At 42.8% G+C, this 27,815-nt stretch overlaps 1 protein-coding gene across 1 annotated transcript in view; it reads left to right on the top strand.

Moving 5' to 3' along the window:
- The first annotated feature begins 7,340 nt into the window (after positions 1–7,340).
- The window catches only part of Tmeff1 (transmembrane protein with EGF like and two follistatin like domains 1), a 79,951-nt gene continuing 59,476 nt past the window's right edge, over positions 7,341–27,815 (top strand). Inside the window, exons 1-2 of the mRNA XM_027403108.2 lie at positions 7,341–7,563; positions 25,627–25,736. Of these exons, the coding sequence (XP_027258909.1) occupies positions 7,389–7,563; positions 25,627–25,736 (285 nt within the window). The 5' untranslated portion in view covers positions 7,341–7,388. The remainder of the gene's footprint in view (positions 7,564–25,626; positions 25,737–27,815) is intronic.

Raw genomic sequence — 27,815 nt, 5'->3', positions numbered from 1 at the left:
GCTAGGAATGGCACCAAGTAGACTGAGGAACTGACTCAGAACAGCTAAGCAAACTCCCCAGGGTCATAGGGCTAGCGGAGCTAAGACCCAACCCAGATGGCTTGGATCCAGAGTGTATACTCTTAATTACCACATTAGAACTCCTACTTCCTCTTATTGTCTGTTCTAAGGAAGTCATTTTATTTGGCAAAAATCATTCATAAACTAAAATCATTGGAGAAATGTTTGAATTATAGCTGAAATTTTGTTTGCTGGAAGATCTAGAAATAAAAAAAAAAGTCATTTCTGTATTTAGAGAGGTGCTGAACAATTGAATGACAAGAAGGCCTGTTGGAAAACCTAGGGGTGTTTCCTCCCTCTACCCATTCATGGGGACTGTTTGGGTGACAAGGCTTTCAGACTGGCAGAGTTACCGTGCGGGGGGGGGGGCTGATCTCCTTCAGGGGAACCTAGACTAGATGTCTGCAAATGCCTCCTTGGCTCCTGTCCTCCATCTAGATAATTGAGGATCATTAGAGGGATGTGGGTAACAATAATAGCACCTTCCACTGGAGTCTGTACCAATGTTTTCAAAAGATTCTCAGCAGTGTGCAGTCAGAGAATCCTAACCAAATCTTTCAACATACTTGTAGTGTGCCAAGGAGGGATTATGCATACCCTTTGGTGGCTATAAAAATAAATCGACTCTGGAGCTCCAGCTCAGGGCCTTTCCATGTTAGGTATGTGTCTAATCACTGAACTACACATCCACCTTCTAGCTGTAGTCTTATTTTTTAAAAGGAGATTTTCCAAGCATATATAGTGTATTAGTCATAGCCAACCACCCTCTTTTTTTTTTTTAGATTTTAAAGACATTTTCTTTTTTTTTATTAGCAAGAAAATTATATTTTACATGTCAATCCAGGTCCCTCTCCCTTCCCTCCTCCCCTGCCCCTCCAACTAATGCCATACCCATCCCATACCCTTTCTGCTTCCCAGGAAGGGTGAGGCCTTCCATAGGGGGTCTTCAAAATCTGTCATAGTTTTTGGGTAGTGCCTAGGCCAACCCCCTTGTGTCTAGGCTCAGGGCATATCCCTCCATGTGGGATGGGCTCCTAAAGTCCATTACTATGGTAGCGATAAGTACTGATCCACTACAAGAGGCCCCATAGGTATCCTCACGGACACCCACATTCAGGGGGTCTAGACCCCTTTGCTCATCAGTCCTCCTTCTCTGCATCTGGATTTCAGTTCAGTTCAAGGTTTAGCTTTGGGTGTCTGCTTCTGCTTCCACCAGCTGCTTCAACCACCCTTTTTACCCTCCCCTGACCCTTGCTCCCTTCTTCATCTCTAGTTATCATTATTCTTCTTATAGGTTCATGTATTTAAGCATCCAAGAATGGGAGAACATATGAGGCACTTTCTCTAGTCTGGCTTATTTTTCTCACCATTTTGTCCTCCAGTTCCAACTATTTGTTGCAAGTAAAAGATATCATTTGTTTTCAAGGATATATTTATTATTTTTATCAATTACATAATGATAACACATATATATGTTTTGAACACATATATGTTTTCTTTAGCCATTCATCTGATGGGCACCTACATCTTTTAGTTTTTTTAACCACATCTTTTAGTTATTGCTAGCAGTCTGGTTGCCATCTTGATAGTGCCAGTCTTTACTCCATCTTGTATCATTGATGCTCTCCTCCTCCTAGTTAGTGGTATGGAGGGGGCTTTAGGGCTAGAAGGAACCAGATGACTCCAACTTACTGTTATAGTCTCCCATACTTAGCCTCATTATGACTTTGCTTCCTCATCTGTGAAAAGAAAATAACACTAACAAGTTGATTAGGAGGAGGATCAGTGACAACAAACACACAGGGCCTGACGTCATCTGGGATGTAGTGTCTTCAGAGAACTGTGGGTATCATCATTTCTTCACCCAACAATTTCGTCTTCTATTTTTATTATTATCTGCTTTTCCCCACTTGGCTCTAAGGGCCATGAAAAGCAGTGACTCTGTTTTTTCACTGCTGTTTCTCTGTACCCAGAGCAGTACCTAAACCATAGTCGATTCTCAGGAAATACCCGTTAAGTCAATGAAGTTGCTCTCTCAGGTCTTTTCAACAGTGGCTGACATTCTAACAGGCCCTTTGCTAATCTGGAACTCCTTATCTGGCTCCTCCACTCTCCTTACAATTTCTTGTCTGCCCCCTTTCTTCACAGCATTTCTTAGTAGTGTTGAAGTTTTATTTTTATATATTAACTGTTATAGATATTTGACCCTAAACTTCCTAACTAAGGACAGGATCACTGGATTCCCAAGGACGGGGAGGCTTTCAGTCCCAATTTGCTAAATGAATATTTTTCACTTTCACTTTTGAAAGATTCCCTCACCCTTTCTCTAGGAAGTGGGATCTAGACTCTAAATTGGGTTAGATGCCAATCTCAGGCTGTTCCCATGCTCCACCATAAATAACCCCTCTCCTAGTTTCTGGCTCAAGCATTGTGGCTGTCTCCTTCCAGGGCCAATTAGTCAGCCCTAAGGTGTCTCATTACATTTATCAGGACTTCATTATACAGCTAGCAGTATAGTCAGCTAGTCAGCAGGAGGTCCAGCAAAGCCGGGATTTTGGCAGGGCTGAAAGCCTGGAATAGGATTTGCCATTTCCTCGGTCCTCACCCTAACCACGTTTATATTTAGTATTTATCACATTGTGTCATAACTGTTAATTTTCAAACATTTCCCCGCCCCCACACAGCAAGGGCAGGATTATCTCTTGCCCCCAGAGACTGCTGAGGTGCCTGGCATGCAAGGAGCACTTGCTCACAAAGGTTTCCTAAAGAAATGACTGTTCTCCCTGAGTCAAGCTTCATTACTGAGGACAAAACCAACTCATGGAGAAGGCACTGCCTCCGGCTTAAACAACAACAACAAAACCCTGAGCCCCTGCTCCTGATCCTTTTGTTTAAGTTAGATTGAGTTTTCTATTACTTGGAAGCTGAAAACATTCTTTTAAAAAAAATAGCAAATGATATTTAAACACAGGATCCTTGATAGGTATTTTTTCAGAAATATCCACTCCACATTCTCCTGGGGCTCACTTCTGTACCCCCCCCTCTCTCTCTCTATCGTGTGTGTGTGTGTGTGTGTGTGTGTGTGTGTGTGTGTGTGTGTAGGCCAGAGACTGACTTCCTCCACTGGTAACTATCTTATCAATTAATTAATTAATTACGAAATGCATTTATTGGCTTTATTTAAAAAAAAAAAAAAAAAAAACCTTATGTGCTTTGGTGTGAGGTGTCAGATCCCCTGGAACTGGAGTTACAGACAATTGTTAGCTGACATGTGGATGTTGGGACTTGAACCAGGGTCATCTGGAAGAGCAGTCAGTGCTCTTAACCACTGAGCCATCTCTGCAGCCTTCTTATTTTATTTTAAATTATAATATATCATTATTTTGTGGGTGATGGTGGTTGTGGGGTGTGTGTGTGTGTATGCCTGTGGCATGTGTCCATGGAGAGTAGAGGATGTAAGTCCTGCTCTATCACTCTGTGCCTTATTTCCTTGAGACAGGGTCTCTCACTGAGCCACTAAATGGCAAGACTGGCTGGCCTGGGATTACAGAAATGTATCTGTCTCTGCCCTCAATGCTGGTGTTACAGGCACCTATCATTACTCCCCGCTTTTAACTGGTGCTGAGGATCTGAAAATAGGCTAAAGCCCCAAGCGCTTTTTACCCACTGAGTCATCTAGATTTTGGGACTGGCTTTAGCTGGTGGGATCTTATCAGATGTAGACAAGCAGCAGGAAGGAACTGCTTTCACAACCTTCAACATTGAGAAGTTCTCCTGGAAGCCTCTGCTCCTTTCAAGCCCTGCTGGATCTGCAGCTGAAGCAAAACCATCCAGTCAGGGCTGCCTCAGATCAGCCAATCCTAGCCTTGAAGAGCTAGGAGGAAAAATTCTTGTCTCAGTGTGTTAAAATTTTATGGTTGTTTGTTAAGGAGCAATAGCTGATTGACCAAGGTTAGGTCAGGGGTTTCTAACCTTGGCAGGACATGTGAGTTATTTAGAGAATTTTAAAAGAAATAGATACTAAAACTTCTTCCATACTGTCTGGAGTGCTCTTCAGAAATCTACATTCTCTTTAAGCTCTCTGGGTGGATTTTTACATAGCAGCCCCACATCTTTTTGTTATTTGTTGTTTGGGAATCACAAATACTAACATGTATGATGGGGTTTCTGTGTAACCCCTAAATCCTTTTCCTTAATTTTAAAAAAGATTTATCTATTTAATGTACATTGAGGTTTTGCCTGCAGGTATGCATGAGGGTGTCAGATCCCCTGGAGTTGTCAAGAGCTGTAAACTGCCATGTGGGTGCTGGGAACTGAACCCATGTCATTTGGAAAAACAGCCAGTGCTTTTAACTGCTGAGCCATCTCTCCAGCCCCCTCCTTCTCCTTCTTTGACCACACAATAAAAATAAAAATCCTTTCTGACACTGTCTGATTACAGTCAGAGAAATCTTTCCTCCCCAGAGTAGAATCTTTTTCAATGTGAACACTTTGGAGAAATCTGTGCTTTTTCTTACCTCATCTGGAGAAAGATCCAGATGGGATTGTGACCTATGACCCAGGGTTAAGCAATTTAAACTAAGGCTGTGTCCTCTTGGTAGTTTTGCCTGGGCCAGGATCAGCAGAGAAATGGAAATTTAAGGCAGATAGTGGGGCTGGGAGCATGAAGACACTGTTCATGGAAGAAGCATCCATGAAGTCAAGTTTAGCAGAGAGGCTGCTGGGAGACTGGACTCCAAAGGAGGCCTCTGCTGTGACTGAGCAGGAAGGGGCTGGGATCACTCCTGATTCAGGACACTAGGAAGTGCCAGGCAAACAGTTCAGAAGCGTGAGGCAAACCACAGACAATATGTTAGAGATGCAGATTTATTTAGATAAAAAGCATGACAGAAGTATAACTTAAAAGCAAATAGTTTTAAAAATTATGACAATTTTTTTCATTGAAAAAAATTCATCAGAAAAATATGAAGGACAAGTACCTATTACCCGCAATCCTCTTCTCCAGAGTCAGTGGTGATGTAATGGAGTGTAGCAGTCTTGACCTTCCTCTGGGTGGTACATATGCATATTTTAGAAAAACAAGATTTTCTTTTTTTAAAAGATTATTAATACACTCCTACATGAGTTTATGTGCTTCAGATCCCCTGGAACTGAAGTCATTGACAGCTGGAAGTCACCTGATGGGGTGGTGGTACCAAACCCAGGTCCTCTCCAAGAGCAGTAAGCACTCCACCTCTGAAATATGTCTGCAGTCCCTGGAGTTTTCTTATGCATACTCATTAGTTTCCCTTTTTCTACACCATCAAACCTTAACCCAATCACCATCAAAAGCTGTACTCAGACTCATAGAGACAAGCATAGGTCTCTTTGATGCTCACTGTGGTTTGGTTTTACTACTACACAAAGGCTGTAATGAGCACCTTCATTTATTCATTGTTGTGTTCTGTTAAATCATCTTGAAAGCATAAATTCTAATATTGGTATTGTTAGGAAAGCACATTTAAAGTTTTCCCATCCTATACTTAGGATGCCCTCCCACCAAAATGTATAAATGAATAGTGCTAAGTTTGTCAATCGTTTAACTCTTGCTAATATTCATCCAAAGGGGAATTTTTTTTTTTTACGGTTTACTGTTTTTCCCTTTATTTCTAGTGGTTTTAAATCGTGTGTGTGTGTGTGTGTGTGTGTGTGTGTGTGTGTGTGTGTGTGTGTGTATGTGTGTGTAACAGCCCTAGCTGACACAGGATGGCCTCTGCCTCCCAAACTCTGAGATTAAAGGCATGTACCACCATGGCTGGCTTTAGTGATTAAAAAAAAATAAGTTTATATGGGTGTTTTGCTTGCGAGTATGTCGGTATAATGTGCTGACACAGCCCTTTGAAGCCAGAAGAGGGCATCTGATCCCCTGGAACTGAAGTTGCAGAGGGTTTTGAGCTGCTGTGAATTCTGGGAATCCAACCTGGGGCCTCTGTAAGAGCAGCCAAGGCTCTCAACTGTGGAGCCATGTCTCTCCAGTTCTCAAACCTTTCTCATATACTCATTGCCTGCACTTTTCCTATTTGTCAGTTTTCGTCTTGACTTTTCAGTATTTGACTTATATTTAGATTGTAGTTTTCTTCACTTGATCTTCCAAAAGGCCGAGAAGAGATAGATTGTAGCTTTCATAGAGTGGCTTTTTGCATGTTTCTTAATTTTACAATGGGATTCTAAAATTCCTTTTGAAGTGGGCAACATAACACACTGAAAAAAAAGCAGAAAATTTCCAGGAATTCGGCCTTATTCCCTATAAAGTCTGAGAAAAGTTATCACCTAGCAAGGCAGGCAGTCTCTCAGAGCATGCACTGGGTCTGGGCACCAGATCACTGGGCGACTTTTGGTTCCAACTTCCTCACTTGAGGAAGATCAGAATGAAAACCCTTTTTAGTGCTGTGAAAAAGAACTGGAGAGAATGCAGGCTAAGAGCTTCCTTGAGGCCTTGGATATAGCAAATCCGCTCTAAATCTTTGCTATTATGCGTGGAAAGGGTAAGGCACTTTTAAGATTCAGCCGAGGGATGTAGTTATCCATGAACCCGGTGGTCGGGTGAGTCTTGGGGATTAAGCCATTCCCTTTGAGAAGTGCACAGCTGGAGTGAGAACTCCGGTACCAATCCAGATCCGGCCCATTTCTTGGGACGTGATTGACCTTGGACAAGTCACCTTTGCCTTTACCTCCACCTGGAAAACACACGAAAGACCACCTGAGCTCGGGCAGGGTTAGAAGGCGCGTGGGAAAGGCTCACAAAGGGCTTCAGAGACTCGGGTCCCGGAGCGCTCTCGGGCATCCTCGGCACCGCCCGGCCAGCCAGAGAGATCGGCGACCCCGGCCCGCGCCCCCGCCCGCCTCAGGAACAATGGCTCCCCGGGATGGGCGGAGCTCGGCGCCGGGGGTGTGCGCGGGGCGGGGTCGCCGCTCCCTCCCCGCCCGCGGCTCCGTCACGCGCCCCTCACCGGGCGGGCCGGGGTCTTTGTGACGCGGCGGCGACGGCCGCGCGGACACAAAGGGAAGGCTAGCCTGCGAGCGAGAGGCTGTGCCCGTCCCCGCCCCGCGCCCCTCGCGCGCGCCCCAGCTCCGTGTCCCCCACGCGGCGCGCTCCCTGCCCTCGCGCGCCCGCGCCCCTCGCCTGCGCCGGGGTCCTCCAGCGACGCCGTCCGGAGCGCAGAGGGACGGGGCCTGGCGGGGATGCTGCGGGGCTGCCCCGGGCGGCAGCGCGGCTGCTAGGAGGCGGCGCGGGGCCGGTGCGCCCGGCCTGGCGCTCTCTGCGCTCCCCGCCGTGCGGCCGCGACAGCATGGGCGCCCAGGCGCCGATCCGGCTGCCGGCCGCGCCCCCGCTCGCCGTCTGCGGCTACACGTCGGTGCTTCTGCTCTTCGCCTTCTGCCTGCCCGAGAGCCGCGCGTCCAACCAGCCCGCGGGCGGTGGCGGGGACTGTCCCGGAGGCAGAGGCAAGAGCATCAACTGCTCAGGTAGGAGCGGCGGGCGCCCGCCCCTGGGGCTCCTCCCTTCCGCCGCTCTGGGCCGCGGGAGGACCCCGTGTGGACCTGCGTGCTGGGGAGTCCCGAGAGCCCGGCTGAGGGCAGGACGCGAGTTCGTGGTGTGGGCTTGGGGACCTGCGTTGGGGATGGGGAGTGGCCGTGCGTGAGTCCGTGGGTGTCGAGTGGCCGGGCGAGGGCGGCCCTGCGGCGTGGTGAGCAGGTGAGGCTCCGCCAGGCGGAGCAGCGATCGTGGGTGTGCTCGTGGAAGCGCGTGTTAAGTGTTGTGAAGCCTCAAGGGAGGGAAGACGGCCAGGCTTCAAGGGGAGAGAGAGAGTGAGTGAGTGAGTGTGTGTGTGTGTGTGTGTGTGTGTGTGTGTGTGTGTGTGTGTGTGTGTGTGTGTGTGTGTGTGTGTGTGTGTGTGTGTGTGTGTGTGATGGCGAGATTCTGGGGGACTGATAAGGGCCTGAGGACTGACCATGTGTTGGGTGGTTCTTCCTTACGGCACCCGGGGTCTCCGAGAGGTCATGTGGGTAAAAGGAAGGAGTGGTTATGTTTGTCCTTTGGGTTCAGGGGTGCAGAGGGGGCTTGCACTGTCCACAGGACTGTGAATCTGGTCAGTAGGGAGTCCCAGGAGGGCCCGGGAAGTGTTTTCTATGTTGTGTATGGACAAAGCCTGTAGCTCAGGTAACCGCTCTGGAATATGCATTTAGGAGGAAGAAAGTCCAGTAGTGAACCCAGTTTGACAGAGGGAGGGAGCTAGGGAGTCATCTTGTGTGGGGTTTGGGTAAGAAAGGTAATTAGGTCTCAGAGAGTGCCCTGTGTAGCTGGTGTAACCCCGGGTTAATTAAAGTGGTGTAGAAAGAGAGGGGATGGTGCTGTGTGTTTTGTAGGAGGATCCAGAGATTGGCAGCCAGGGGAACCAGGGAGTGAGTGACCTCTCCCCTTACTCCAAGGCTGCCTGCCCTCCCACAGCTGTTGGAAACAAAGAGCTTGCTAGGGGAGGAGGGGGCCGGGCAGTGAAGTTCCCCCCATCCTTTCTAAAGGAGTCCCAGAGGTGCCTGGAGATTCAAGCCCCGGGGCAAGGAGATACTTCCAGGTTCTCTTTGGGGGAGGGTAGGTCCTCCTGCAGCTGGCCCAGCAGACCTAGTAAGCCAGCCCTTGCTCACTTGGGCTTTATCTCTTCTCAGCCCAGCACTTGTTTTTTTAACTAGGGTTGAAGTGGGGAGGAGGGTGCACTTGACAGCCAATGCCAGTCTGCTAGTCTGCCTGTACCTGGGGGTTCTTGAAGGGGCTTTGTTAATGGGACAGTGATTTAGGAGCAAGAGGGTTTATGCTGGTCTGCTGTTTAGTTTTTTTTTTTTTTTTTTTTTTTTTTTTTTTGGCGGCGGGGGGCGGGGGTTCGGGGAGCCCAAACAACAAATACCTTTTTAGTAATTTTCACATAGTATGTTTAATGAGGGGGGAGGGGTTTGAGAACTGTTAACAATGGCATACCCACTAAAAGCATTTCCACCCGTAAAATCTCTTCTATTTTTCTAATAGCAATTGGGATGAGATAATGCTTTATAGTAAGTAATCAGCCTTTATTTAAGAATATAAGCTGTTTGTATATCAGAGTGGCTTTTTTGAGGTAACAAATAATAGTTACCATTTGTAAATGAGCACACTATGTCAAAATATTTTACTTGGTGGTGTGTTATGTGTATTAGTGTGTGTGTGTGTGTGTGTGTGTGTGTGTGTGTGTGTGTTGGCTAACCTCAACAAATATTAGCAAAGCATGGTATTTTGTTGATGGATGTTTTTGTGTACTCTTTCTGATTCTTTAGTGCATAAGAATAAGTGTTTAGAAAGGACATAGGGGACTGGATACTCACACGGTGTGGGAAGGAGGTGGTTCATCTGAAGGCCATAGCCATTGCTGCATAGCTCTAATTTGGGGCAAATTGCTTGATTTTTCTTAGTTTCTTAAGTTAAGACAGACTTGGGTTTAATATCTCTGCCTTCCTTGAGGAATATTTGTCACAGATATAAATGCAAATAAATTAGACTGGTCAAATGTTTTCAAGGGATAAGGTATACTTTAGTTAAAACTAGCTTTAACTAAATTATATATGCAGAGTTTTTTTTAATGAACCAATATCTTTATTTTATGTGTTTTATCTGCATGTGTACATTACACGAATGCAGAGCCTGCAGAGGCCAGAAGAGGGCTGGAGACGATTCCCCTCGAACTGAGCTGTCCACTATGTGGGTGCTGGGGACTGAACTCAAGTCCTCTATGAGAGCACCAAATTCCCCTAATGGCTGGGCCATTTCTCCAGTGCATACTGGCAGATTTTTGTTACAACTTTCTGGGATGAAGAAAGATTCACAAGGGAAATGCATATTTGAGTTGATGAATTTGAAACTGTGAATCCAGTTTGGGCACGCTATACACGTTAATATGGCTTGAGGTTGCACACCCTGGCGTTTCGCTGTAAACTGAAGTTAATGCAGGATGTATTTGAGCTTTAAAATCTGAGCACTGGCCTTGACTCCCTGTTGTTATTCTTTGGTCCATTATTTAAGACTTCCGTAATCTTTAATGGGGTCTGATTCTGTAAGGCTGTGTGTGTGTTGGGTTACTCAGAGCTTTGTGGCATTTGTAAATATGAAGATAAGTCTGTTTTTTTTTTTATCAATAGAAGTTATATAGGTTATGGGAAGGATGGGAACCTGCAATATTTTACTGCAAGTTTGTTGAATGTAAGTTAACCTGATGTACAAGCTGTGCATCCTCTTAGTTGAGTTTAATAGATTTTCAAGCTTTTGGTGTTTGATATTTTCCATCTTGTTCACCAGACTATCCTTAAAAGATATGGTCAGAGGATCTTGTTAGACTGTGTTGTTTTTCTGTTTTCTATTCTAGTGGAAAAACAAATGTCCTATGTAGAAAGCATGCTTACATAAGGATTTTAAGTGTTCTTTCCCTAACCCTCTCTCTTACACACACACACACACACACACACACACACACACACACACACACACACACACACACACCACACGTGCACTTATTTTAGAAAATTTCAGCATCTAGGTCACAAGTTTATCCATAGATGCTTTTCTGTGTCTGTGTGCCCTACCTCTTTTCTTTTTTAAATGGAGGGTGTGTTCATTAATTTCTGGTCTTCTGGCTCCTTATCAAGATAGTGCAAATAGTAGTTAGTTTTTAAATATGATCTGAAAATTTTTCTCAGTGTCACTGAGCACAAATGGTTTGCCCAGGGCATGTATTTTGGAGTGGGCTCCATGTTCTACAACTGTTCAGGTGCATGCCACTTGCCTTAGGTGTTCTGCCTTTCCTCAGAGTGCTAAGCTCAAATTTGGAGAGCATGCTCCTTGAAGACAACCTGTGCCTTCCTTTCATCTCTGGCTATGGCAGCATCTTCCCTAAGCAGTAGGCCCTTTTCTTCTCTCATCTGTGTAGGCTCTTCTCATTAGTCTCTTTGCACAGTAGCCCACTCATTCTGGACTTTAGGCCTTAGTGTTTTGTTGTTTTTCTTTGATTTTACATCTTTTTATTTATAGCTACCCCTTAAGAATCTCATTTATGTGTAAGCTCCCTGTTTATCCAAAGAGAAAAATTGTGGCAATTATGTGACATTTGTGAAGATGAACTTAACCTCAAGAGACTATATAACCTTAGATAACACTTCTCCCACTTGTAATAGTGGGTCTCCTTTTTCCTTTTTGGCTTTGGGAGCTTTGGGGGTATTTGGGAGAACAAATGAGGCTAAGATATGAAACATTTCTAGATCAGGGGATGTGTAGAAAAACACCTACCAGCAAGTGACATTCAGTAATAGACGTAAAATGGAGAATTTAAACTGGGTTTTAAAAACATCGGGAAAGTTAGAAGTGGGTCCTCTAGATGTTATGGGATGGTAAGAATCTTACAAATAGATGGCATAAGTGTCAGTTAACAGAAGAACCTTGTCAGTGGTCATTCAGAATTCTGGGGAAGAGACAATAAGTTTTCTAGTTAGTGTACTATTTGAGGTCTCTGATATATCAGATATGGTTATTAATTAATTTGCAAACCTTGAGTGCCTCTGTGTAGTTTTCTCGAACATAACAGATATTAAGGGAAATATGAGCGGCCATCCCTGCCCTCAGAGGCATGCTAGTCAGAGTAGGGTTATTATTCTTTTATAAAACGTGTACAATGTGAAATCTGGGGTCTACCTCTCCCCCTTTCAATTAACACTAATTAGATTTTTTTTTTAAAAAAAAACTACCATAGAATAGTATAGCAACAAAATCGAACATCATCACTAATTCTATAACATTTATTCACCCTGAAAAGAAACCTACTATTGACAGCCAACCCCTCTCCTGAGCCACTGGCTGCTACTAGTCTGTTGTGTCGCTATGGATTTGCTTATTCTGAACATATAAGAAAGTGGAATCACACCTTATGATGTCCACTGTACCCAACTTCTTTTACTTAATATGCTATTTTCAGCATTGATCCATGTATTAGAACTACATTTCTTTTTAGGGCTGAGTAATATTCTAGTGTATGGGTGTGGTAACATTTGTGCAGCCATTCTTGCTGTTTCCATCACTTGGGTGCACACTTAATGGAGTTGGTGGCTCACGAGGTAACTCGTATCTTTTACTTATCAGGGAGCTGCAAAGCTATGTTCTGAAGTTTCTGTACTCTTTACATTCTCACTGGCAATGTGTGAGGTTTCCAGTTTCTCCAAATGCTCCCTAGCACTTGTGTCTGTCTTTCTGATTACAACCGTCCTAGTGGGTGTGAAATTGTGTGTCAGCGTGGTTTTGATTTGCAGTTTCCTAATGACTAGTGAGGTTAAACATCTTTTTATGTACCTCTTGGTCATTTGTAAATCTTATTTGGTAAATGGAAATATCTATGTAAATCTTCTCCTGGCCTTGATTTTGATGTCTCAAGTTAGTCAATCTCCATACCCTGGATGGTTCACTGCATATATCCAGGCGATAAACCTCCTCCAAGAAGCTGCATTTTACCTGTGTGCCATTTATTTTCTTGCCTACCAAGGATCAGGTCAGTTTGTTCTCAAGCTTGTTTATACCAATGGTACTTGAGTGTAATTTAATAAATGCCCCTCAGATTAAGGAATATAGATATAAAAAGCTGTTTTGTGAAATGCTTAGAAAGACTTGATGTAGGAAAGAGATGGAAAGAATTGCCTTTGAATGAACTAGATTTGAGACCAAGACAACAGAAAGTTTTGAATTCCCCAGAAAACATTACAAGTCTTTTTCAGACCTCTGCTTTACTGAAAGGAACACAGACATCATAGGCAACTGGATTGTTAGTGTGGTTTATTTAAGAAAACGGGGAACTGTTTCCCCAGAGTCCTATACAAAGAAGAGGTCTGGGTGAGATGTTGGGAAGTGAACACGTCTTTATGTGGTTAACACAAAACTATCATTTGTAAACGATTTTGCCATCTTTTTTTCTTTTACTGAAGGTAGCTTTTTTTTTTTTTTAATTCACAATGTTGTGATTATGGTTCCCTCTTCCCCCACACCTCCCAGTTCCTCCTTACCAGTCACTCTTGTGTGCATTCAGAAAGGGAGGTCCCCCTGCACAGAGTGCCTGGAGAAAGGTTTGCATACAGAGCTGAGGAATGACAGTCCTGATTTGTGGGAATTAAAGTAAGGGCAGTTGAGTCAGACCTTGAGGATAGTGGAAGGTCACCTGGAAACAACACTAGGGGCACCTTTCCCTGGGGCCTTTGCTGTTGCTGTTCCTTCCCCTGAAACCTTCTGGTCCCAGGCATGTTGCCCCTCACCTCTTTCAAGTATTTGCCTTCCAACATGGCCTGGAATTGGCCAGGAAGGCATGGAGGAGAAATGGACAGCATGGCGAAAAAATACCATGGAGATTGAGACACTGGTTCAGCCTATAAGGTGTTTAAAAAAGTTGCATTGGTTGTTAACCGTTGAAATCTGAAAGCTTCACTTCAAAATCTGATTTCAGTCTCTTGTAGACTTGGAGATACTGGCAACTTTGGGCCCTCATTTGCACATAGCCACAATGGGTCAGTGAGGAGTAAGACGTGGCATTCTTACTCTTCTCTTCACTCCTCTGTCTTCCAGCAGCTAGTCTGCTTCCTGTGTCGTCTGCCGTAACCCTGGATCTCTCTCTAGACAATTATGAGTTGTGGCACACTTAATGTGGCCCGGAGGAGGCCGAGATCTCATCATGGTCACCAGGTATGACAGAGATCAGCTTCTGAAGCTTTCCTGCCTGCACACCCTCTGCCTGTGTGTGACCTTCCGTGGGATGTGCCCTGCTCCCTTACCCCCAAGCTAGCATTCTCTCTTTACTCTTCCAAAGGAAGGGATTGGCCATCAGTGGCCAGTGTATTTTCAGGGGAGCAACAGCTTCACTCAGGATTTTGTTTTCTTCCTGTTCTTAACCCTTTTCTTGAATCTGCCTCTTCTTTGTCTTTGAAACTTACTGTGCTATCCAGTTATAATATTTTCCTTAAAGTTCCCTAATGATATTTTTTATTATATTTTCCCTGCATTTTCTTCATTTTGCCTTGGCACTTCCTCTTTCTACACTTTGCCTCCCCCCTTCTATATTTGTTAACATTCCAATTTTAAAATACGGTTTTATCCCACTTATGATTGTAAATTACATGAACTTAGGTGTGTCAGTTTGCTTAATGATTTTGTGTTATGGTGTGAGAATATGCTGTATAGATTTTCTAGGTTTGACTATATTAAAAGTAGGTGGATTTTGACATCGTTGTATGAGAACAAATTTTATGAAAGATTTACACTCTAGGAAAAGAAGTTCCTTGTCTTCTCAGTTTTTATGTTAATTCTTATTTTACTAAACTTCTGAAAATTCTCAGTTTCGGAAGAGGGAGTGGCAGGAGTGCACCCACATTCTCTAGCTGAGATCTCACAAACATTTCTCCATAGTTGCTCTTACTTTGTGTGTCTGCTATTTTCTTACCTATTCTCCATTTGTCTGTCCTTCTGTCTATTTTCTTTATGAACCTAGTTCTGCTAAACTGGCTTCCCTCCCATAAAGGGAGAGATTTGATTTAGTTTTTGAATATCTGTTTTATTTTTGTGTGTATGTGCACATGCATGCAGGTGCCTACAGAAGCCAGAAGAGGGCGTGGTATCCCCTAGGGCTGGAGATACAGGCAGTTGTCAACCTCTGGATGTAGGTGCTTGGAACTGAACTCCCAGATCTCTGGAGGAGCAGCATGTGCTTTTAACCACTGAGCCATTTGTTTCTAGTTCACTTCATATTAGTCTGTACTTTTTTCTCTGTGGTGTGTGTGTAGTACAAATGTGCCCATGTTCATAAGGATAGTCTCTGTGTGGAGGCCAGAGGTGGATGTAGAGTGTCTCTTCAGTCACTTTCTGCCTAATTTTTGAGACGGAGTCTTTCACTGTCCCTGGAGATGACTGATGGGGCTGTGCTGGCCAAGGATCCACCAACTTGACCTCTCCAGTGCTGGGATTACAGATAGCCACTTCCACACCTGGCTGTTATGGGGTGCTGGGGATCTGAACTCAGGTCTTCATGTTTCCTAACACTTCACTGACTGAGACAGCTCCCTAGCCTCCCTGAACATTTAATTTTTGTTTTGTCATCTGTTAATAAAATATGGGAACCTTCAAATATGACATAGGTTTTTCAACAGGAATTTTTGCTCTTTTGTTTAGGAAATGTACATTAAACTTTGTTTCATAATTTGTCATACTTTTTGCTTTTGTTTATAACTTAAACCTTTTTGTAGGGCAATTTAAAGCCTTTTCTCAGGTTATAATGTCCAATCATTTCTGGATTTATCTTTTAAGTTTTTCTGAGTTAGGATTTGTTTCCCAGTAGGATGTGATCCTTCTGCTCTCACAGGCCTTCAGCCTATTCACTCATGATATCATGATGTGCATGCTGCTCTATCACTTGTGTTTTTGTGCTGCTGGGGGTGGGAAGGAGGGCCCTGCAGGCAAGGTGCTCTGACTCCTACTTATGTTCATGAGGCGGGGCCTCCCTATGGAGCCAAGCCTGGACCGACTTATTTCACCTCCCTGGATCACTGTGTTGCTCCACTATGCTGACCTATCTGTTTTCTTTTTCTTTTTTGATATTATTTTAAGCACAGGATCTGTCAACATTGTCATTTTTGTCTTCCCCAAAAGAAACTTCATAATTGTTAGTGTTATTAGAAATCTAGGAAGAAAGCCCTGTTCAAGTAAGGAGATGATGAGTAGAGTGACGTTAATTAGCTTGGTGACACTAGGAAACATAGAGGGATGTTCAGTGACCTGGGTATGGCTGGAGGGGCCAGCAGGAGCTTTCCTGTTTTATAGAAAAGGCAACCAAAAGGTAAGAGTTAGGTTAGCATGGCAGTGATGGGTGTGTGACCTACCCATCTTTCATTCACTCTCTCTCTGTCTCTCTCTTCCCCCTTTCTTCTTTCTCTTTTTCTTTCGAGACAGGGTTTGTCTGTGTAGCCCTGACTATCCTGGCACTCGCTCTGTAGACTAGACCAGGCTGGCCTCAAACTCACAGCGATCCACCTGCCTCTGCCTTCCCAGTGCTGAGATTAAAGGTGTGCGCCACCACCGCCCGGCTCATTTCTTTTCTTTTCTTTCTTTTTCTTTCTTTCTTTCTTTCTTTTTTTGATTAGTTCAAATTAGGAACAAGCTTGTTTCACATATCAATCCCTTCTCCCTCTCCCTCCCCTCACCCCCACCCCATCCACCCTCCACTCCCTAGGCTGGTTAGGGCCCTCAACAGGGGCTCCCCAAAGTCCACCACATCATCCTGGGCTGGGCCTGGGCCCCCAGGCCAAGAGTGTATTCCTTCACGTGGGGTGGGCTCTCAAAGTCCCTTCTAACACAAGGGAAAAATACTAATCCACTACCTGGGGCCCCCTAGAGTGCAGAGGCCTCCTCATTGACATCCATGTTCAGGAGTCTGGATCAGTCCTGTACTGGCCTCCCAGACAGCAGTAGTCTGGGGTCGACCACCCAGCTCATTTCTTCACCAACATTTTTATTTCCCTTTTTCTATTACAGCCAGCCATCTTCATTTTTTTGATGTTTATTATCTTAAAGTTTTCCTATATATGTAGATTCTTTAATAGATTATAAAATTAAATTTCTTTTTAAGTTGGTGAGGTGGTGACTTCAACCATTTAGGCTTCTTTAAATATGCAACAGAACTATTTTTATGTGTTACTGTTAATTCTGTTATTAGCTTCTCTCTAGAGAGAGATCAGGGGTTTACGAACTTGGTGTAGTACTCTTGTATTTTAGAATTATATGTTTAAGCCGTGAACTTTTTTCAATCTTACATTTTGTTTGTTAGGTTACTTTGTTGTTAAGTTTCATTTCTGCTCAGGTCTATTTGTTTTTTAAATGGTTAATTCCAGCACTCAAGAGACAGGAGCAGGTGGGTCTCTATGTGTTTGGTCAATATAGAAATTTCCAGGTTAGTCAAAACTACATAGTAAGACCCTATCAAAAATTTTCCCTTTCTTTTAAAGCAGTTAGTACCAAGTTCTCCAGTGTCAATATATATATATTTGTCTCTGTGGGTAAGTTCTTGGGTTCTGGCTACCTCCTATTCTACTTAGTGTTACAGACACTAAGTATCAGAGGTTAGAAATAGAAGCAGAAGCCAGCCAATATTTGTATGTTCAGATTTATTAACTTTTGGAAAATGTTTGATGGAAGCAGTATATTAACTGCATTTGTAGAATGTGTGTAAATAAATGTACTTGCAATGCAAAAATGGGAGTATATCCATGTGTCATTTTTATCATGCTTTTTTTTACCTCATGGTGGGTCTTGGTCTTCTTTCTATGAATTATTTTATTTACGTGCCCCCCCCCGTGTGTGTTGTGTGTGTGTGTGTGTGTGTGTGTGTGTGTGTGTGTGTGTACCCATGGAGGCCGGACGTGGGTATCAGATCTAGAGCTGGGGTTACAGATGGCTGTGAGCTGCATGACATAGGTGCTGGAAACTGAACTCTGGTCCCCTGCAAAAGCAGCAAGTGTTCTTAGCCACTGAGTCATCTCTCCAGCCTACTGGTCTTTCACATACTTTAATAGCCAGATAAATTTTTATAAATAATTTAGTTAATTGCTAACAGATGGATACTTTGGGTTGGTGTTTGGAAACATGAGCATGTTCTGATGTTGAAGCACATGTGGATGGACCAGCTACTGGGAGGGCTGTTGCTGTGGGATCCGTTGAGCCTTAGAATTCTAGGACAATCCTGGCAACAGAAGACCCTGCCAAAAGACAACCAAGGACAACAAAAAAAGTTGGAAAAGGTTTTCTATATATTGTTTCATATTTTGATTTTCTATTTTAATTTCCTAGAAATGAAACTGTTTGGTAAGAGGCTAAACCCAAGATTTTAATGTATATGGCCATGAGAGGTTTGCTGGATATTGACTCATAGTTGGCTCAATACTCATTTTTCATACGGTTTCCAGCACAGATGCTAACAACAAGGAGGTGTCTAATACTATCATGGCATTTTGCATAGACAGGCATCTTCTGTGTCTTTAATCCTCCACTAGCTTCTTAAGAGAGGTCCTGTCTCTCTTCTACAGATTGGTTAATTACTACGGTCACATAGCTGATAAGTGGGAAAACCAGGAGACTATTGGAGTACCAGACTATACCTTAAATGCCACATTGTAGTACAAGTTCATTGGTTGTCTCAAATCCCCAATTTAAGTAGCATGGTGATTTAATCTGATTTACAGAAGGGGAAATATCTTTCTTGCCACTTAAAACCTGAAGTTCCATGGGTTTTATATGCCCAGTATTATCATTCTCCCTTATCTAAGAACATGTCCATCACTTCAGAGAGAAGCCTGAATAGTGCTGCTAGTTAGGAACCACCAGTCCTATTAACACTCACCTGTCTCTCATAGAGGGATGGTGCCCGTGGCTTTCTGTGTTCTGGACGCTTTAAATAAGCATTTTTGTGTCTGGCTTCTTTTTCTCAGTGTATTTCAAGGCTTCTCCACACTGTAGCATACAATCTTTTTGATTTGAAAAGTAGTATAAGGTCACCATAAAATTAATAATAATATTCGGAAAAACAGACTAGTAAAGAAACTCCAAATCTCCCCCAAGAAAGAATTGTACTTCATAGATTAATGTGTGAGTGCATATTCATTCATGTGTGGCATGGTTCCTTCATGGAGGTCAGAGGACAACCTCAGGTGTCAGTCTTCATAGTCCACCTTTTTTGAGACCTGATCTGTTTGCTGTTTTTTTTTTTTTTTTTTCTTTTGTGTATGCCAGGTTAGCTGACCTGTGAGCTTGTGATTCTCCTGTCGCTATCTCCTGTGTCAGTAAAGACATGCTGGCATCACAGAGGCTTGCACTGTGTGTCTGTTTTTTGTGGGTTCTAGGGGTTCAAACTCAGGTCCTCACTCGAATGGCCAGTGCTTTTACATAGTGAGCCATCTCTGTCTGGCCCCTGAGAAATCTTATAGGCGTTACGAAAGGTTGGATTAAAAAAAAAATCAAGTTACTCTACTTTTTTTTTTTTTTTTTTTTTTTTTTTTTTTTTTTTTTGGTGCACCAGGGCTTTGTGCGTGCTAAGTAACTGCACTACCATTGAGCTACATTTCTAGTCTGCAGGTTGCACATAAAAACAAGCCTTTAAAAAAGCTAGATGCATCATGTCAGGAAATGCAGAGATTTGTCATCATTATTTTTAATAAGCACCATAATAGGTTCACTTTATGCATCTGGGAGAGGAAAACACACAGGTTTGCTAAGCTAGTGTCAGTACCCTGGAGACCAGAACCGGGGGGAAGAAGAGAGCATTGCTGTCCAGCATCCTTGGCCAGGACTAGGTGTTTTTTCTACTCTGCTTGGGATTCAGGTCTGTTCTCCCCTCTGAACCTGCAGCAGTGTCCTCTCTGTCACCTTGCCTGGAGCATCCTGACACAGGCCTTTAGAAGTGAAGGAGGCATCAGGGAAAGATGTGGGTGCAGAGGCGGAGGATTGATAGTATGAAAGTGTTGTTTAACAAAGATAAGTTTGGCAGGAGCATGCAGAATGTATGAAAAGTACTGGGGATGGGTAACTGTGTGGCACGTGTGCAGTTTCTCTGATTTAAAGACAGCTTAGAGAAGTTGTAGTCATCTCTGCTTATTAATGCATTTCAATATCAATGTAGACTGCATTTGCATTATGGAATCCTAAGTTCATTTTCTCCGCCACCACATCCCGAGAGAAGATAGAAACTGTAATGATAATGTTAATTTAGCCAACAAGTTAAAGAAGGTTTAATTTCTAATTCTTATGATTTGGTGGAACTTGAAGTTTACAGTTACATCTGTTTCTTTTATTTTTTATTTATTTTTCATTTTTTTTGAGACAAGAGTTTCTTTATGTATACTTGGCTGTCCTGGAACTTGCTTTATAGACCAGGCTGGCCTCGAATTCACAGAGATCCGCCTGCCTCCTCCCTCCCCTCGGATTAAAGGCATGTGCCACCACCACCTTGCTTACATCTATTTCTTGATTTACCTGACTCTCAAATGGGCTAGGAGTTGAAGTCATGTCTAGCGAAGGAGCAGATCTTTGCTGTGAGGGGGCAAATCTTTGCTGTATACTGTGTCTACTTATTTGAGGCACTGATGCTTGGAACATGTTATCTCATTGAATCAAAAAGGCCAAGCATGGGAACTTGGCCCTGATTGACCCCCACATTCCTATTTTGCACATGATGTAGCAAACTGCCTCTGGTTTGATTTGAAATCACATTGAGGCTCTCTCCCCACCCCCATTAAATAATAGCTAATGTGGAAACCTAAAAAGACTAACAGTCACTCATTGCTGAGCTGGTGGAAAGCAGTTGCTGTTACCATTTTTTTTTTTTAATTTTTCCCAACTGGGTTTTCCTGTATGGATATAAAAATACAATGGCATGCATGTATAGTTTTATGTTCTTTTTTTCATTTAAACATTCACATAGTCATTATGAAATATTTATGTATTATGTAAAATGAATCCTTAAATTGGTATATAATATTCCGTGGCTGTACTACACTTTCAGGAGGGGGATATTGTAAATGTTTAACCTTTCCATATTTTTAGTTTTCAGCATAGATAGGGGATTGCTTAGCTGTCAGCTGCATACATATTCCAGAACATTATTTGGGAACTGAAACCACCCATGTGGGGCTGTTGTCTGGATGGCTGTGCTTTTCTGTAAAGGGTTGTTTTCTCCAAACACAAGTAACACATAGATTCTAAAGCAGTTGAAATTGTGTTTCTGAAGACAAGGTAACATCTTCAAACATGCCTTGTGAAGAATTGGCTGGGATTTAACCAGAGATGAAGAAAAGCTTTCAATGTTAATGAGGCCTCAGGAGCAGTCACAGAAAGGGCTTTCCCTAGTTCTGCAGCCTGGAACTCAAACGGGATGGAAACAAGTGAATTTGGCATTAATATGGATGTGAAAGCTATGCAGGTTTTGAAGTTAGCAGTATGATGGAGAATGCTGCCAGAAAGCAATCCAAGAAGATGGCATGATGGATGGCCGGAGACAGAATGTTTTTGTATGTGGTAAGAGCCCTCTTGCTGTACAGCTTGGTAGGGTTCAGATATTTGTTTTTTTTGAGAAAGTTACTTTAAGTGAAGAATCACAAAATGATTCATGAATGCATGGTATATTTTATTTTAACTTGAACATATATACTTATTAAATGATATTTTGAGAACAGGTATAGAATTTCCCCCTGAGAATAGTTTCTTCCTCCTTCAATAAAACATATTCATAATTAATTACAGATTCCATTTTTCATTCCTTTGAAAGGAACCTAAAGATTTGTGGATGCAGAATTGTAAATGTGAGTCTATTTGTTTTTGAGATAGCTCATCTTTTCCAGCTCTCCTTCCTACTTTAGCTTTTATGAGAACAATTGATTTTCACTCCTATGAAATGTTGAAGCAATTTAATTATAACAACGTGTATGTGGACTTAATTAGGTTGGGTGGCATTGAAACATAAAGACACTCTCCTGTGATGGGAGCTGATGTGCTCCTGTCATTCTGCAGAGTGTCTGTAGCCTTGAGGATTCCTTGGGCCATAGACCTTGTGTCTGTAGGCTTCAAAGAATGGTATAACTTTGATTAATCTGGGTAGTTAATAATGCACTGCTCTGGACTTGACAGTATATAATAAGAAAAGGATTGATCGAATGAGAAGTGGCTAGAATTGGAGGATAATAAAGATTATTCTAGAGTGGGAGGGAAACTGTCTTCTGCTATAGAAGGATCAAGAAAAGAGTTGGAAGGTCATTGAGATGGCTCAGTAGGTAAAGGTGCTTACAGACAAGCCTTGTGACATTGGAACCTACCTACACTTGGGTGATAAGGAACAAGATCGAACACAGGATAGGTTATTAACTGGCAGTTTATTAAGAAGGTATACTCACACAGGCGCTCTGAGCCACCAAGATCCCAGATGCCTCCAAGACCTGGCCTGAACCCGGAGAGAGATCCCAGATGCCTCCAAGACCTGGCGCTTCCTGTCCTCTCTCTTTATCCTACCCCTCCACGTACCTGTGACCCCGCCCAAATAAGTAAATGCAAAAAGAAAAAATGGAAGACCTAAGGAAAAAAAGGTTGTCATATCATTAGAATGAGATTTTGTTGACTTTGGAGAAAATGCCTTTGTAGGCAGAGAGAGGAAGTCTGGTACCTGAGTGGCTGAGGAAGCCACTTTCTCTGTAGTTAAGGTGTGATGACATCTGGGACCTCTACTTTGAACCTTAGCTTGCTATAAAGTTGTATGTCAGTTCCTCTTCCGAAATGGCAAATGTTTCTAGTTATATGCTAAGATCTTGGAGATTACTGCTTATAGTGATTGGTGTTGAGGGGATGTGTCTTACTTGCAACTCATGGGATGCACAAATCCCTACGATAGCTATGAAGGTGGCCTGGCATGCTTTGTAGATGACATCATGTCACAGTGCTGAAGGACCAAACATCCTTGTTAGAGAAGAATAAAGTGCAATGCCATTGATTTCATTTTCACAGTAGCTTTCAGTTGGGAGTGATCTTGTCTCCCCAGGTGACATTTAGTAAAGTCTGAAGGCATTTGGCTTGTCACAGCTGGAGGGATCTCTGGCACCTAGTAAGTAGAGGCCAAAATGTCACTCAACATTCCATCAGTGCTCAGGATAGCCAAGTGACTATCAATAATTTTCCCCAAACATCTAGCCCAGATTGAGAAGCCCCAAGTTCTTTGGTCACATTAAGGAGTTTACTCCCTTTTGGTTCTGAATGCTGGAAAGGGGCTAGCAAAGCCATACCATTCTGGAGGGCTTTCGGGGTACTGGTTTGAACTGTGTGCTGAATCTCTAGTGAGTGGTGCCAACAACCTGAGCTGCTGGCAGCTCCTGATCCTGCTAAGCAGGGTTCCTGCCCCTCCGGTGCATTGTTTCCCAGTCTTGAAATGTTAATGAGATTGAAGACAGGTTTTACATTGTGAGAATTGGATGATGGACAGATTGGTAACCAGGGCAAAGTATTTTTGTTTTGAGCCATTCCTCTGAGTGCTTTTTGGTGTAAAATATTTTTTATGTGGAGAGCTGATTTTTGAGGGCCTTAGTAACAGCGCATCTATTTTGCTGAACTTCCATTTTGGGCTCAAGAAGGCAGGTGTGTAATTATCGTCATCACTGACAGGTAGCAGAGTGCCCTCTTCTTGCCTGATACTGTGCAGAAGGCCTAAAAAGGACACTGAGAGTCCTGTATTGAGTTTGAGGTAAGGCTTTGGTTAGCATGTTTGTTAGGAGGTAGAGCCCCAGGGAGTAATGGTACTTTGGACAAATTAATAAGTGTTTGAGGAAGCACAAAAGATGTAAGCTGTTTGCTTAGAAATGTTTGTCCTAAGTTTGTATGTAACTATCATTAGTGGGATCATATTTAATGGCTTGCACCTGTGACTTACTTAGCTTATAAGAAGAGGGCTTGATTTAAAAAAATGTATTTATTTCCTACAACAATAATCTAAAGGAGCGGACCTACTGTGTATGGTGACCTCATGATTCTTGGCACCCATCTTTCTTTCTGTATTCATCTTATGTGTGGCAGCTTCTAACTATAGACAACAGCATCTTCTTTGGGTCTGAAGCTGTGTCTTTGGTAGTTTTTAGAACTGGACCTGCTTTAAATTTTATATCCCATACCAAGAGGTCTTCAAAGCTAAATCTATTATTAAGGAGGGAAGGAAGGACAAGCAAAAATTGAGAGAAGAGAGCCAAGAACCAAAGACTTTTACAGCCCCAGATAGAATTTAGAACCATCTTCTGTGGGTGGAATAGTTTGTAGAACAGAACAGTAAGACAATTGTTTTAAGTGCAAAAATTTTGAACTGTGATCTATTTCTGTGACCTTGGAGCCCATTTAAGGTTTACAAACTGTTTTTACCCCAGTGCAGTGGTTGGTGCTTTAGAAAGTACAAACTTCATGAAAGTACTGTTGATTCAGTTCTCCAGTTGTCAGCCCTTAGAAGCAACATGCTGAGGATGCCCCTCCAGAGTGTTGTAAACAAATGACGAGGAGAGGCCAATCACTAGACATCAGGGTCTCCTTGACTCAGGCCAGAAGCCCTGCTTTGAAAATCAGGAAGAGAAAATATGCAGGGCTAGTGGGTTGTTGGGAAGTGGGTCTGTTTGCCAGGTCTTACCTCATCATGATGTAGAGTGCAAGAGACCTTTTGTACTTTTTCCAGATTTCATCAGCCACTGAGCTGCAGCCTGCCAGGGGTTAATTTCGGCCCCTGGTGCCTCTGGCTTACATGCACATGACCATGACTTTACTGACTGAGTTGGTTTTCAAGGTAGACATTCGTTTATTGTTTGTGTGTGTACGTTTATCCTTGTGCTCCTGTTCCCAATGGGGAGATAGGGAAATGCATCCCAGTGATTCTTACCTAGTTCCACTTGACTTAGCACTAACCTGGAAGCCATGCATTGCTTTCTGAGGACGTTTAATGCACTGCTTCCAGTCAAGGGTGACAATCTTAGAGCAGAAACAAAGTCAGTGACGGACTGTGCTTGCTATGATAGAATTAACTCAGTCATTTAAAAGTTTTAATGGGAGAGAAAATTTCAATCTCCTTAATTTTGTGTTCATAAATGTTCCATATCTACATATTGTATGAAGTTCAAGTTAATTTTATAATTCTTTGTAACTAAAATTGCCTAGAATGAATACTGATGGTCTAAACAGTTACCTTTAGAGTTAAGTTGATCATCAGACAAAGAATCTAAACTAGCAAGACAATAGCAAGATTATCTTGTGTTTAGCAAGCCGGAATAGAAAAATTCCATAGATTTATCTTTGGGAATTATGTTAAAACCTAGCATTTTGAGGTTTCTTTGGGGAGTGAGTTCCTTTTAGGGGTAGAGCCTAAGATTTTTCTTTGGGGTATACTGACATTTTGAGTTTTACAAGAACTTGATTTTACATTTTTATTTTTTAAGGGTGTGTGTTTGTGTGTGTGTGTGTGTGTGTGTGTGTGTGTGTGTGTGTGTGTGTGTGTGTGTGTGTGCATACTTGTCTGTGCCTTCATGTGGAAGCTGGAAGAGGGCCTTGGTGGCACATCACTTTCTACTTATCCCTTTGAAGGTCTTTCCCTAAATCTAGGCTTTACATTTTTCTTAGTAGGCTGGAAGCCAGCAAGCCCCAGAGATCCTCCTATCTGTGTCCCACTTGGTGCTGGGGTTACAGGTGTAGTACGATGCTTGGCTTATTGTCTAGGTGCTGGGATCTGAACTCAGTCTTCATGTTTATATAGCAGGTGCTCTTAACTTTGGGGCCATCTCTCTGGCACACATTACTTTTTTTTTAATATTATACCAGTGAATAAGATACACAATACATTTGTTCTTTTATTAATCTGTATACATTATGTATGTGTGTGTTGTGTGTTGTATGTGTGTATATGTTTGGGTATATACATGAAACAATGTTTTCCTCTCTTGCAGAATTAAATGTGAGAGAATCTGATATCAGAGTGTGTGATGAATCATCCTGTAAATATGGAGGTGTCTGCAAAGAAGATGGAGATGGTTTGAAATGTGCGTGCCAATTTCAGGTGAGAAAACCAAAATTAGCTTTTAATTTTTTCTCCCTATTTTATAATAATACTATGTTCTTCAAATAAAAAGCACACAGCACCTTGAGCCCCACAGGAAGTTCAGCTCACAGCCCTAGTTCTTTCTTGCCAGGTGAAGTCCTGTTATTTGCTCTTTCTGTGCTTCATTCCAGAAATTAGACGTCAGACTAACTACACTGGATATGAACATGTGGGGAGAGATGTTAAAGCCATGTCCAAGTGTGAGCTTTGCCACACAGGGAAAGGGCAGGCACTGCAGCAGAGACTCTTAGTGAGCAGGTTGGCACTATTTCCCTTTTCTGTTAGCCTGACTTCCCTCCCTTTTCCCCTGTTGCTTTGCGGCTCTTTAGAGCCAGGATGAAGTAGAGCCTCAGAGATAGCCAGGGTTAGAGATGGGCTGGCAATTAGAGTCTTAACCCAAGAGTTTTAACATTTCCTTTTGGATTTTAGTTGTGCTGTTACTGTGTGAAAAGCAAACAAGTGGAGAGTGTGACTTGCTATTTTTTATTTCATGTGCATTGATGTTTTGCCTGCACGTATGTCTGTGTGAGGGTGTTGAATCCTCTGGAACTGGAGCTATAGACAGTTGTGAGCTGCCATGTGGGTGCTGGAACTTGAACCTAGGTCCCCTGAAAGAGCAACTAGTGCTCTTAACCACTGAGCCACCTCCAGCCCCAAGAGAGTGACTCTTGATTGCTGCTTTTTGGTTAAATTATAATCTAGCTGTGTTTTCTCAGAAGACCCCCCCCCCCCACCATTTAGAATCGGAGACTAGGTATAGAAGGAGCTTGGTTGGTTTTCATTTAGTCTTGTTACAACTAAGCCTGCCATTTTGAATTTTGAGGAGAGGAAAGCCTTCAGAAAGCAGGCATGTGGCCTAGTAGAGTTAGTGTTTCTGGTAACCCAGTGACCTCAGCAACTGTATGTCCTCATTTCCTCACCAGGATTCATCTGAACAAAGAAGGCACACTTCATAGCTGTAAGAAGTAGTAAGAACACAGAGGGCGTACTACAAATCATCACGACGCTTATTCCCATTAAAAGGAGTAGAGAATGGAAATAATGGGGCAGGGTAGCTGTGTGTACTGCTATTGACCACCCAGTCAGGTTCTCAGGGTCAAAGAGACTTTTCATTCACTCACACAGAGCTATATTTCTGTGGGGCAGCTCTACAATAGCCACTTTCTTCCAAGCTTGCTTAGCCTGCTTTGGCTGACTTCACACCCTTGCTGCCCATTGGCCGGGGATATCAGTTCCTTCTGTGCCTGCCTTTCCATGGGGCTCTTTCATTTCCATGGAGCTGGCCTTATATTCTGCTTTCCTTCATTTTTTTGCAAGCCTTTGAGTTTTTAAAGATTATATTAAAAAAGTAGCCTTTTCAGTGTCCTTGAACAGCTAAAAAAAAAAAAAAATCTTTCCATGATCTGTCTTAAATCCTTTGGTTCTTAACCTGTGGCAAAACAGGAAGAGAAATATAAGTGAGGGAGTGAGATCTGTAGATGCTTTTCCAGGCTTGCTGTATACTGTGTTTAGGCTGAATGCTGAAGATGTAGGGGCAAACCGCCTAAGGGCTTATAGCATTTTTTTCCCTCCTGCTGAGGAATCCTTCCTTTGACTGCTCTGCTGTCTTCCTATAAGATTATAGATCTCTTCATAAAACCCAAATTATTGGCAGCTTTAAAAACAATGACTTGATATGTATATTAGGCCTATCTCTTGGCTGTGTAAATCTTAACAGTGATAATCAACTCATTTGGAAGATTGTTTATAATTCTGCATGCTTTCAGTGCTAAACTTCTGGGGATGGCTTATGTTCTTTTCACAGAAAGTAGAATTGCATATAACTGCAAATTTTGTTAGTTGGCTAATAAAAGCCATTATCTTGATACTTATATAAACAAAGCCACTTACTATTATATGTGTAGAAAGATTATTAAGAGTCCATCTTTCCCGTAAAACATAGTGTCTCTAACTTTCCCCCAGGCTTTTTTCTTCCTCGTTGTATTTAGAGTTCTGTGGGCTGTCTTCCTGTGTTTGTGTCTGTTTTTAATAGCTTCC

Source organism: Cricetulus griseus, chromosome 2 (assembly GCF_003668045.3).
Source record: "Cricetulus griseus strain 17A/GY chromosome 2, alternate assembly CriGri-PICRH-1.0, whole genome shotgun sequence".
NCBI lineage: Eukaryota > Metazoa > Chordata > Mammalia > Rodentia > Cricetidae > Cricetulus > Cricetulus griseus.
This window is presented reverse-complemented; position numbering and strand designations above follow the sequence as displayed.